Source organism: Monodelphis domestica, chromosome 1, assembly GCF_027887165.1.
Source record: "Monodelphis domestica isolate mMonDom1 chromosome 1, mMonDom1.pri, whole genome shotgun sequence".
Taxonomy (NCBI): Eukaryota; Metazoa; Chordata; class Mammalia; order Didelphimorphia; family Didelphidae; genus Monodelphis; species Monodelphis domestica.
Window position 1 is genome coordinate 326,154,475 of NC_077227.1, and position 12,567 is coordinate 326,167,041.

General features: G+C 38.5%; 1 protein-coding gene across 1 annotated transcript; it reads left to right on the plus strand.

The window, feature by feature from the left end:
- The first annotated feature begins 2,543 nt into the window (after window positions 1-2,543).
- Window positions 2,544-2,930, plus strand: LOC100022984 (translationally-controlled tumor protein-like). Its single transcript, XM_056816400.1, has one exon. The coding sequence runs from the start codon at window positions 2,544-2,546 to the stop codon at window positions 2,928-2,930; it is 387 nt and encodes a 128-aa protein (XP_056672378.1).
- The last annotated feature ends 9,637 nt before the right edge of the window (window positions 2,931-12,567 follow it).

Here is a 12,567-nt window from a genome sequence, read left to right on the forward strand (position 1 = left end):
CATCTAGGACTCCTAGATATCACTAGCCTCCAGTTCAATTGCCTGACTATCTCCTTAAAAAAGCTTGATTTGTAACAAAGTTCATTTGGAAGAACAAAAGATCAAGGATATCCAGGGAATTAATGAAAAAAAATACAAAGGAAGGGGGTCTTGTAGTCCCAGATCTCAGACTATATTACAAAGCAGCGGTCATCAAAACAATTTGGTACTGGCTAAGAGACAGAAAGGAGGATCAGTGGAATAGACTGGGGGCAAACAACCTCAGCAAGACAGTATATGACAAACCCAAAGATCCCAGCTTTTGGGACAAAAATCCACTATTTCATAAAAACTGCTGGGAAAATTGGAGGACAGTGTGGGAAAGATTAGGCTTAGATCAACACCTCACACCCTACACCAAGATAAATTCAAAATGGGTGAATGACTTGAACATAAAGAAGGAAACTATAAGAAAATTAGGCGAACACAGAATAGTATACATGTCAGACCTTTGGGAAGGGAAATACTTCAAAACCAAGCAAGAATTAGAAAGAGTTACAAAATGCAAAATAAATAATCTGGATTACATCAAATTAAAAAGTTTTTGTACAAACAAAACCAATGTAACCAAAATCAGAAGGGTAGCAACAAATTGGGAAACAATCTTCATAAAAACCTCTGACAAAGGTTTAATTACTAAAATTTATAAAGAACTAAATCAATTGTACAAAAAATCAAGCCATTCTCCAATTGACAAATGGGCAAGGGACATGAACAGGCAATTCTCAGCCAAAGAAATCAAAACTATTAATAAGCACATGAAAAAGTGCTCTACATCTCTTATAATCAGAGAGATGCAAATCAAAACAACTCTGAGGTATCATCTCACACCTAGCAGATTGGCTAACATGACAGCTATGCAAAGTAATGAATGCTGGAGGGGATGTGGCAAAGTGGGGACATTAATTCATTGCTGGTGGAGTTGTGAATTGATCCAACCATTCTGGAGGGCAATTTGGAACTATGTCCAAAGGGCGATAAAAGACTGTCTGCCCTTTGATCCAGCCATAGCACTGCTGGGCTTGTACCCCAAAGAGATAATGGACAAAAAGACTTGTACAAAAATATTCATAGCTGCGCTCTTTGTGGTGGCCAAAAATTGGAAAATGAGGGGATGCCCTTCAATTGGGGAATGGCTGAACAAATTGTGGTATATGTTGGTGATGGAATACTATTGTGCTAAAAGGAATAATAAAGTGGAGAAGTTCCATGGAGACTGGAACAACCTCCAGGAAGTGATGCAGAGCGAAAGGAGCAGAACCAGGAAAACATTATACACAGAGACTGATACATTGTGGTACAATCGAAGGTGATGGACTTCTCCATTAGTATCAATGCAATTTCCCTGAACAATCTGCAGGGATCTAAAAAAAAAATACTACCCACAAGCAGAGGATAAACTGTGGGAGTAAAAACACCGCTGAAAAGCAACTGCTTGACTACAGGGTTGGAGGAGATAAGACTGAGGAGAGACTCTAAATGAACACTATAATGCAAACTCCAACAACAGGGAAATGGGTTCGAGTCAAGAACACATGTGATAACCAGTGGAATCATGCGTCGGCTATGGGAGAGGGAAAGGCGGGGGGGGGGGGGGGGGGGGGGAAGGGGGGGGGAAGGGGGGGGAAGGGGAAGGGAGGAAAAGAAAACGATCTTTGTTTCCAGTGAATAATGTATGAAAACGACCAAATAAAATAATATTTAAAAAAAAAAAAAAAGCTTGATTTGTAGTGGGACTGTGATTCTCCTCTGACCCTTTCCATTGGTGCTAGCATCTCCTAGTCCCTGCCCCAGGACCCACCAGGGACCTACAGCCTTCCCCTGCCCTTTCAGACTGGCACTGTCCAGTTTGCCTTGTCCCCACTCTGTCTCATCTGCTCTTCCACTCTGCCCCTTCCCTTCCACCACACCCCAAATGTAGCATCACATCTGCAAAAAGTGATACTTTTGTTTCTTCGTTACTTAGGATTGTTCTCTCATTTTCTTTTTCTTGTCTTATTGCTATAATCGGCATTTCTAGACCTATGGATATCCTTGTCTAGTCCTGATTTTATTGAAAAGGATTCTAGTTTAGAGGCAGCTAGATTACAGTGGAAAGAACTCCAGGCCTGGAGTGGGGAGGACCTGGGTTCAAATATGACCTCAGATACTTCCTAACTCTATGGCCTTGCCTTCAATGCCTAGTCCTTGCCACTCTTCTGTCTAAAAATCACTAATAAGTCAGAAGGTAAAGGGTTAAAAAAAAAAAGGAAAGAATTCATTTTAAATTCATTACAAATAATGATAGCTCTTGGTTTTAGATATATTCTATTAATAATTTTAAAACACGGTTCATTAATTTGTATGTGTTCTAGTAGTTCTAGTATTTTTAACAAAAAATGGTTATTGTATTTTGTCAAAAAACTTTTTTCTGACTTCCCACCCCCACCCCCACCCCAAGTGCCGCTCTGGCTGCATCGGGGCTTACACGGAGCTCTGGCCTGCTGCCACCTCTTTCTGCCACCATGATTATCTACCCGGACCTCCTCAGCCATGAAGAGGTGTTCTCTGACAGCTACAAGTTCCTGGAGATAGAGAACCGGCTGTGCCTGGAGGTAGAGGGGAAGATGGTCAGAAAGGCAGAGGGTGCCATTGATGATTCACTCATCGGTGGAAATGCCTCTGCTGAAGGTCCTGAGGGTGAAGAAACAGATGCTACCAAAATGACTGGAGTTGGCATAGTTATAAACCATCATCTGCAAGAAACTAGCTTTACAAAAGAATCCTACAAAAAGTATATCAAAGACTACATGAAATCAAGCAAAGGCAGACTTAAAGACCAGAAGCCGGATAGAGTAAAACCATTTTTGACAGGAGCTACAGAACAAATCAATGTTAACAAATTCAGCTGATTACTTTGGATTACCTGTCATCATAACTGGCTGCTGCTTTTTGTCATCTACACAACACCAGGACTTGGACAAATTTGGACTAACATCATCTTGAGCTTTATTCATTTATTTTTGACCTGATTTATTTCAAGTGGAAGCTTTGTTTTTAAAAACATGTCATGTAGGTTGTCTAAAATAAAATGCATTTAACACCCCCCCAAAAAAAACTTTTTCTACATTTACTGATAAAATCAAATAATTTTTATCTTATTATTAATATGGTGAATCAAGTTTGCAATTTTCTCAATATTCAGCCTACCTTGCATTTCTGGCATGAATCTGACCTGGTCACTATGGTACTTATCTTTGTGATTTTCATTTTTACCTTTATGCTAACATTTAAAATCTACGTTCTTTAGGGATATTGGCCCATAATTTGTGTTTTGTTTTTACTTTACCTGGTTGATATATCAAGACCACATCTGTTTCATGATAGGAATTTGGTAAGTTACCTTACTTTAATAATTTTATAAATAATTTATGTAATGTCATAATTACTTTTTCTTTGAATGTTTGATAGAACTCACTTATGAATCTGACACTATAGGTCCCCACCCCCAAACTTTGGAAGTTCTTTTATGACTTGTTCAATTTCTTTCTCTGAAACGGAATTGTTTAAATTCTCTATGTCTTAATTTTTTAATTTCTTAATTCTTAAATCTCAATTTGAGTGTTTTATGTTCTTGCAAATATTCATTTACTTCATTTAAGTTGTTATGTTAGCAAGATGGTTTCTAATCATATCTTTTATTTCTTCATTTGTTCCAAATTCTTTTTTTTCCATTTTTTGATAGTGGCAATGCAATTTTTCTCTTTCTCTTTGATTTGGTTAGCTAATTATTCTATATATTTTATTGTTTTTTTTTAGAAATCAGATCTTAGTTTTATCTGTTATGTAAGTTTTTAAAAACTTTGTTAATATCATCTTTAATATTCAGTATTTCTATTTTACAGTTAAAATGGTTTTTTTTAATTTGTTGATTTTTTTTGGTTTTCTAGTATTTTTAGTTATACTTCCAACTCACTGATATATTCTCTATTTTTTGTTAGTAAAAGTACTTAGAGACATAAATTTTTCCTAAGCACTGCTTTGGATGCATTCCCCCAAATTCTGGAATATCATCTCATTGTAATTATAATCTTTAACAAAATTATTTTTAGTTTCTTTGATTTGTTCTTTAACCTAACAATTTTTTAAGATTGAGTTCTTTTGCCTCCAGCTGATTTTTAAAAAAAACCTCTTACTTCTGTTTTAGTGTCAATACCAAGTATTGGTACTGAGACAAAAGAGCAGTAAGGACTAGGGCCTAGTCACTAGGCAATGGGGGTCAAGTGACTTGCTCAGGGTCACACAGTTAGGAAGTATCTAAGGTCATATTTGAACCCAGGACTTCCTGTCTCTAGGCATGACTCTCTATGCACTGAGTCACCTACCTGCCCCCTTCCAGTTGATTTTAATATTTTTGGATGAGTCCTTATCATTTTATTGCATTATGATCAGTATGAGATATATATATAATATTTCTGCATTTGTGACTTTTATATCCTAAGACAATCAATTTTTGTAAAAGTGCCATACACAGTTGAAAATATGTATATTCCTTTCTTTTTTCCATTCAGTACTTGCCAAGGTCTATCAAATCTAGTTTTCCTAAAATTCTGTTAACTTCTTTCTTGTTTATTTTTTGGTTAGATTTACCTAGGGCTGCTAAGAAAAAATGAACAGAAACAGGAGGACAATTTATATAATGAAAATAACACTAAAAAAACAAAAACTTTGAAAGCTGTAAAAAATATGATTAACACAGCAACCATTTATGATGCCAAAGGACTAACCATTCTGTCCATTACAGAGAGGTAATAGATTTAGAATGCAAAATATTCTTTTTTGTGTGTAGCATCACTAACGAATTTGTTTGACTTGACTAGGCATGCTTGTGAAAGTAATTTTTTTTTTAAAGAAATGGAGTGGGAAAAAAGATTTTCATTATTTTTTTAAAACAGAAAGGTGGAGGGTGCTGCATGTAAAATGTTTCATGTACTTTCAATGAGAAATTTCATGCTTTCTATTTTTTTATTCTTTTGATTTTGTTTATTTATTTCTTGTCGTGGGGATAACTCAGATGCAGCAAACATCTCTGGAGTTTCCTCACTGAATGTGGAAGCTACATACATGGCCCTATTATGGCCACAGGAAATCTCTGCTCCAATTATACTGTGATGAAGTTTGTTCAAAAAGGAAAGAAAAGGCTCATTGAGACATAACCCAAGTATTATGGTGGAACATGGGGACCCCAACCCTCTCCACCCTGCTGGGAAATCTTGGAAATGGTCCCTGACGCCAGGAACGTGAGAGGCCAAAGAAAGCCGACCTTGGTGCATTTGAAGAGACAACTGTATAACCCAGAGATTCTCTGAGCTCTGCATTTCCCCTACTCCTAGGATGAGGGTTTGAGCGCGGATTTGCACCACCTGTTTGTACTTCAAACCTCAAGGGATTCTCTGTGGCATTTCACCCACTTTTATGAGGAGAACTTGAGCATGGATACATACCTTCATGAATACGTTACCAACAGTGTATACCTTTGCTTGGTGGGCACAGTAAGCAATGCCACTGAATCCCTCTCATTTGTCCCCCTCTTTACCTTTCTTTTAAATTCGCCACTGGTCACGCAGTCTCTCTTTCTCGAAGGTATAAACATCCCCCATGAGGCAGTATCCGCTTTCACTTTACCTCCCCACCATCCGATCTTTTCTCCTTCCTTTCTTCTTCCTTATTTCCTGCGGTTGGTTTCAGCCTGGTAATTCCTTAGGTGACCCCTTTGTCCGGAACCCGATAAGGACCTCTGCGGGAAACAGGGCAAGTAGTTCTTTTCGCTCAAACCCCAGTCCAGGCTGTAGAAGTATAGACTGCAAGACTTGTTTTATTTGGTCCTAGAGAATGGAACTTACAATGATGGCCCAAAGTTGAAGAAGGGAAGATATAAGGAAAACCAACTCGGTTTTCCCAGCTGCCCCCCAAGTGTGATGTGCTGCTTTGGTAAGTAGCGAGCTTCTTAGAAGAGTACTTTACTGGGAGGTATTTTGACTTCTTCCTGGGAATGCTGCAGAAGGAATTCCTACTTTAGGAAGGGATTGGTTAGATGACTCCTTGACTTTTTTTAACCCCTACCTTCCATCTTAGAATCAAAACAGTGTATTGATTCCAAGGTGGAAGAGTAGTAAGGGATAGGCAATGGGGGTTAAGTGACTTGCCCAGGGTCACACAGCTACACAATATCTGAGGCCAGATTTGATATTACACTTGATCTTAGTCAGAAAGCCAAGAAGCAATTGAAGCCAGATTTGAGCCCCAGTCCTGCTGTCTCCAGGTATGGATCGCAATCCTAACTGCCCCCTAATACTTGACTTTTAAATTCTCTTCCAACTCTGAAATTTTGTGCTTTCCAGATTCATTTGTTTGAGTGAAAGGGATTCTAGATGCTCTGACCCAATTAGGAGTTCCATTAAACAGCCTCCAGAGGGCATGATGGTATAGGCTAGATTGGAAAGAATCTAAGAACAGTAAAAAAGAAACCAGTTCACTCTAGAATGGAGGCAAAAGCAGAGAAACCAACCATCTCAAACTCTTTTCAAGCCTCCTTCTAAAGACCTGCATGAGACCAGAGGCAGCTCAAATTTAAGAATGCTAAATATTTAGCATTCTATTATTTATATATATATTTTTAATTTGGTCTGAAGAAAGAAAGAGGAGAAAACAAAACCACTCTGAATTTCCTGAATCAAACCGCCCCTCCATACCCCATAATAATAGTGACCTTCCCCTAGAAGGATCTACCTTAGATGTAAAGGTGAAGAAAAAGAAAAGCTATCAATTGTATTCTAATATTGGACTTTCAGACTATGATAATTTAGCCTGGTTTCTATAGAAAGTCATATGAAATGTGAGAAAAAGACCTCAGAATCATAGAACATTGAATGTTGGAGTTAGAAGCAAACTAGAGATTATCTGGGGTGTCTAGGTGGCACAGTAAACAGTACTGGGCCTAGAGTCAGGAAGATGAGTTCTAATCTGGCCATAGACACCAACTGGGTGACCCTGGGCAAGTCAATTAACCCTATTGGCCTCTGTTTTCTCATCTGTAAAATTAGGTGGAAATTCCAGTCTCTCTGCCAAGAAAATTCCAAATGCGGAGAGTTGGACATGACTGAAACAACTCACCCCCCCCAAAAAAAACAGTGCTCTTTCCACTGCCCTTTGGACTTGAATCAATCAATTAACAAATTCCCAAGTGTATATAGCACTGAGCAAAGTAGATACTCTCTCCCTCGGAAAGATTATGACCTTATTGGACCAGACCAGACTGACACCTGTGAAACAAAGAGGGACAAACTAAGAGGCAGGACTCATAGGCAATGTGGATGTCATTGTATACTTAACAGGACTGAAACAGAACTCATTATCTTTCCCCTCACTCTGACTCCTCTTCCCAACTTCCGTATTTCTGCTGGAAGCACCACCATTCTTCCAGGCCTCTCAAGTGAGTAACCACAAGGTTATGTCTCCCTCCTCACTCTTCCTTACCATGCTTATCCAAGCAGTTGCAAAAATCTTGCCATTTCTACCTCCATATAATGTTTCTACAATCCAACCCCATCTCTCTACTCAACCACCTAAGTTAAATAGCTAAACCCAAGTTACAGCACTTATCACCTCTTGACTAAATAGTTGCAATAGCCCCCTGATCATTCTCTCTGTTTCTAGTTTCTCCTCATTCCAATCCATCCTTCATATATCTGCTAGAGGGGATAGTGAGGGCAAGCACAGATCCCTATATTTTACTCTCCTATTCAATAAACTCCAGTGGATTACTGCTGTCCCTAGGATCACATAGAAATAGCTGTGTTTACCTTTTAAAGCCCTTCTCAACATGGTCCCAGATGTTTTTTTTTCATGATCATTTCTATCCCTCCCAACCCCCCACAACTACAGTATAGTCAAGCTCATTTTCTTTCTCTCACACATAGCCATCCATCCTCTAGCATCATGCCTTTACCATTGTCATTCTTCTGCTTGGTATTTTTTCCTTCCTTCCTTCCTTCCTTCCTTCCTTCCTTCCTTCCTTCCTTCCTTTCTTCCTTCCTTCCTTCCTTCCTTCCTTCCTTCCTTCCTTCCTTCCTTCCTTCCTTCCTTCCTTCCTTCCTTCCTTCTTTCCTTCCTTCCTTCCTTCCTTCCTTCCTTCCTTCCTTCCTTCCTTCCTTCCTTCCTTCCTTCCTTCCTTCCTTCCTTCCTTCCTTCCTTCTTTCCTTCCTTCCTTCCTTCCTTCCTTCCTTCCTTCCTTCCTTCCTTCTTCCTTCCTTCCTTCCTTCCACTTCCACAGAATTTCTTCTTCTGTTCAAAGTGCAATTCAAGCAATGCCTTCTATATGAAGCCTTTCCTGGTTCCTCCCACGTGCCAGTGTCCTCTTTCCCTGACTACCTGGTATTTAACTACTTTGCATTTGGTTTGTATTTATTCTTTGTAATGCACCAGCTATGGGATATTTCCCCAATTCCCATATTTATGGATGAGACCAACCCCCTACCCCCATCCTGGAGGACAGATGCTTACTATTTGCCTCAGTTCTTGAGATCAGGATATTTCTTGTGTGGTTGCTCTCATTCTGTTTGCTTTCCATTGATTATCAATTATCTAGGAGTTAATTAAAAATACCTATTTACTAAGATGGTGTAGTTTAGGAATCTCCCCCTAAAAATCAGAGACATGCTTTCCCCTTACTCATACAAGTTCTGAGGGGAAGGATGGGCTCAAACTTATGGAGCCCTTACAAAAAGAGGGTTAACAGCTCCTGGTTTCTGGAAGTCCTTTTCTCTCTTTGTGGAGTGTTCACAAGATTCCTCTTAGGTACATGTAACTGGGTTACTTGGTATAACTTTTAGTGGGGCTCCAAGAGTTGATACCTTTGTAGAATCTTGAAAATGCCTTGCCTTGGTGGACCACTTTCGTTCCTGGAAAACTGCTACCAGCTCTGATGGGAAGGCCAAATCTTCTGACTTTCCAAAGTTCACTCATCCTTGAATCAAAGGGAGAAGAAAGACTTAATCCCTTCTGTCCTGTGTACTCTGGTTATAGGTCTAAGAGTCTGCCTCCTCAAAATATGTCCTTTTTCCTACACAAATTCTTTTTCTGATATACATAAGCCCAGGAATATGTCTAATTCTTTTAACAAATCTCAATACATTTTTACCTGAAGTAACAAGGCACCCTGAGGGGGGGAAGAAAACAACACGTATTATTCCCATTCTCCACATAAGGAAATTAAAGATCAGGGAGGGGATATAATTTGCCCAGGGTTGCATAGCTAGCAAAAGGGAACCAACACTTGAATTCATGTGCCCTGATCCTTTCTACCTCATTGTGTACCCAATTGGAAGAGGACTGTTTGGTCTGCTTGTCTTCTAAGTAATTTGGAGCTTATGGCTTTTCCCAAACATATGATGTAAACAGTGACCCCAGGGCCATTGTTTTATGGTTGTTTCCTAATTCTGTCTTTGGGGTTGGACGAGTTCATGATTCTGCATAAGGACACAGTTAGAGCTGGAAAGACTCTTAAAGGTCAAAGAGTCCAGCTCTCATTTTATAGAAGAGGAAATTAAAGGTTTATTAAAGGACTTAGGCAGATCTAGTTGTCTTCCTGACTGATTCTAGAACTCTATCTGCTATATTGTGTTCTGTATTTTACTGAACTCTGGCATACAGGCTTCACCATAGAATGGTCCTTAGGGCTCTTCTAGCTTCTGCCAAGTTTGCCCATACTGCTTCATTATTCTTTTTTTATTTTGATTTAGAATATTTTTCCATGGATACATGATTCATGGCCCACCCCCTACCCCACTTTTTCCTCCCCCCCCTCCTGAAACCAACAAGTTCCACTGGGTTCTGCTTCATTATTCTTAAGACTGTGATGGCTTCTTTCCTCCTTCCAGGATTCTCCTGTGAGAAGGAAATGAATCTTGCCACTGGACTTTGATGACTCCAAAGAGAGGGAGGCTGATGACTTTGTACAACTCTGCCTCGTGTGTTATGTCTTGCTATGCTATCATATGCTATGATGTTATTGGTCCTCTCCAAAAATGAAGGAGAAACAACAACAATGAAGAGAAAGAGGTAAAAGATAATAGAAGAGAGGCCAAATCAACAGTACAATTTTGAAATAAACAAGCAGCATAGCACTGGCAAAAGCACCAAATAAGGTGCCAGGAGATATAGTTTTGAAGTCCAGCTCTACCACTTAATAATTGTTTGACTTTGTTGTTGTTTAGTCATTTTCCAGTTGTGTCCAACTCTTTGTGACCCCCTTTGGGAGGATATCTTGACAAATAGTTTGCCATTTCCTTCTCCAGCTCATTTTACAGATGAGGAAACTGAGGCAAAGGGGGCTAAATGACTTGCAATGGGTCACACAGCTAGCAAGTGTCTGAGGTTGGCCTTGAACTCAGAAAATGAAGTCTTCCCAACTCCAGGCTGGGCACTCTATCCTCTGAGCCACCTAGATGCTCTTGTTTAACTTTAGAGGCAAATCACAAATTGCCTGTGCTTTTATTTCTTTAGGTGTAAAATGGACTAATAATATTTATACTATCTACCTTTATGGGATGTCATGAGGTTCTAATAAGATAATGAATGAGGAGAGCTTTGAAGGCCACAAAGCACTATATAGATACCAGTCATTATTAGCATATGGTTCTACCACTACTTAGGGCATGCCATATCTCTTCTTTCTGGAGTTGTTTCCTCATCTTAAAATGCCAGGAATGAATTAGGTGACTTCCAAAGACTCTTCCCACCCTCAGCTGTCTGATGCTTCTCCCTGCTCCTTGTCTGAGAAGCAGACCAGGAAAGACTTCCTAAGTTGTGGGGACAAGCAAGGGAGAGGTTGATTCTAGACTTTCTTGCCAAAGAATGATATCACATAGAGCTTTGTGGCTAGATCACAGAGCAACAGGAGCTGGTGATTCCTGCCTCCCACACCTTGAGATGCTGAGGGGGAGGCTGCCACAGCAATTATCTCTGTGACTCATATGAGGAAACTCAAAGCACTAGAGTAGCTCAGGAGTTTACCCAAGAGCTTCAATTGATGTCAAGCAGATGTGTATGTGTACAAACATTTGGCAGTCAGGAGATGCTGTAAATACTCATTTAACTGTTGTCACTGAGATGAAATGTTGACATCTATTTTCTAATTAGCTTCATGATAGTCTTAGATCCTTCGCTCTTTAAGGATTTTAAAGGAATCTTGACTCATCTTCTCTGTAAAATGGAGGTATGAGGAGGGCACACATTGGACTTCCAAGTTCCCATCGAGATCTAATATTCTGTATCCAAGAAATTCTACTAATTTCTATTGTTACTAAATTGGTTTATAAATAGAGATAAGTCCCTCCATCTTTCTATGCTATTTCCATTTTTTTAAAAAAACAAGAATTGTTTTTATTATAAGCTTAACAAACCCTGGAAAGCAAACAAAAGTAAAAAAATGTATCATTACAAACTTCTATCATATCCATGTTAACTGAAATGTGTAAAGTAATTGTAAACAAAGATCAAATACCTCCCCTCTTCCCTGATTTCCTGTTAAGTTTTCTAGATCTTATTACTATTATTTACATAATAATAATAATAAATGTAATCACTATATATACTGCTATTTTTAATTCTTCCTTCTTCACTCTGAATTGCTTCATGCAAACCAAATAGCTTTTTCTTTGAAATGTCCTATAGTGCGATATATTCTATTATGTCATATATGTTACACACTTTATCCATTCGCTAGTCACAGGACATATAGATTATATTTTTTGAGATTATTTTGCTCTTACAAATATTACTGCTAAATTTTTTTTTTGGTGCAGGTAGAACTTATTTTCCTCTGCAATTATTTGAGCCCCAGATCTTGCTCCCTGTGTGGCCTAAGGGCAAGTCTTTTCACTTTTTAGGGCTTTAGTTACCTCATCAGTAAAATGAGAGAATAGACTCGATGACCTATAGTACTTAAGACATAATGCTAAAATTGGAACAGCAACTCAAAGGGGATAAATAGCTTTGTAATTCTTAGTGTATTCCATCTTATTTCCAAATGATTGTACAAATTTACAACTATATATAATAGCATATTTTTTCTCCACAAACTCCATTTGGAAATATATTTTTTCATCTTTAATTATCATTGTTCATTTAATTGATTTTATTCATTAATCAACCAAAAAAATATAATAAGCACTTACTTTATCCTTGGATATGTGGTAAGCACTAGGAATATAAAGTAAAGCTGAAAAAAGTCTTGCACTCAAGGAGTTTACATTTTAACGAGGAGAAATGCGTATTCCTACACATATGTATGTTATATATATGTATGAAAAGAATACACACATATGATACATGTAAAATAGAAACAGTGTAACTTTGGAGGGGAATGCAATAGTAGCTGGGAGGAGGCCAGAAAACTTTCTTGTAGAAAATAGCAGTTGAATTATCTTTTCTCTTTCTTTTAGCCCTTACTTTCCATCTTAGAATGTGTATCAGTTTCAGGGCAGAAGA

Coding starts and splice junctions, on each gene's coding strand:
- LOC100022984 (XM_056816400.1), top strand. CDS start 2,544: ATGATTATCTACCCGGACCTCCTCAGCCATGAAGAGGTGTTCTCTGAC.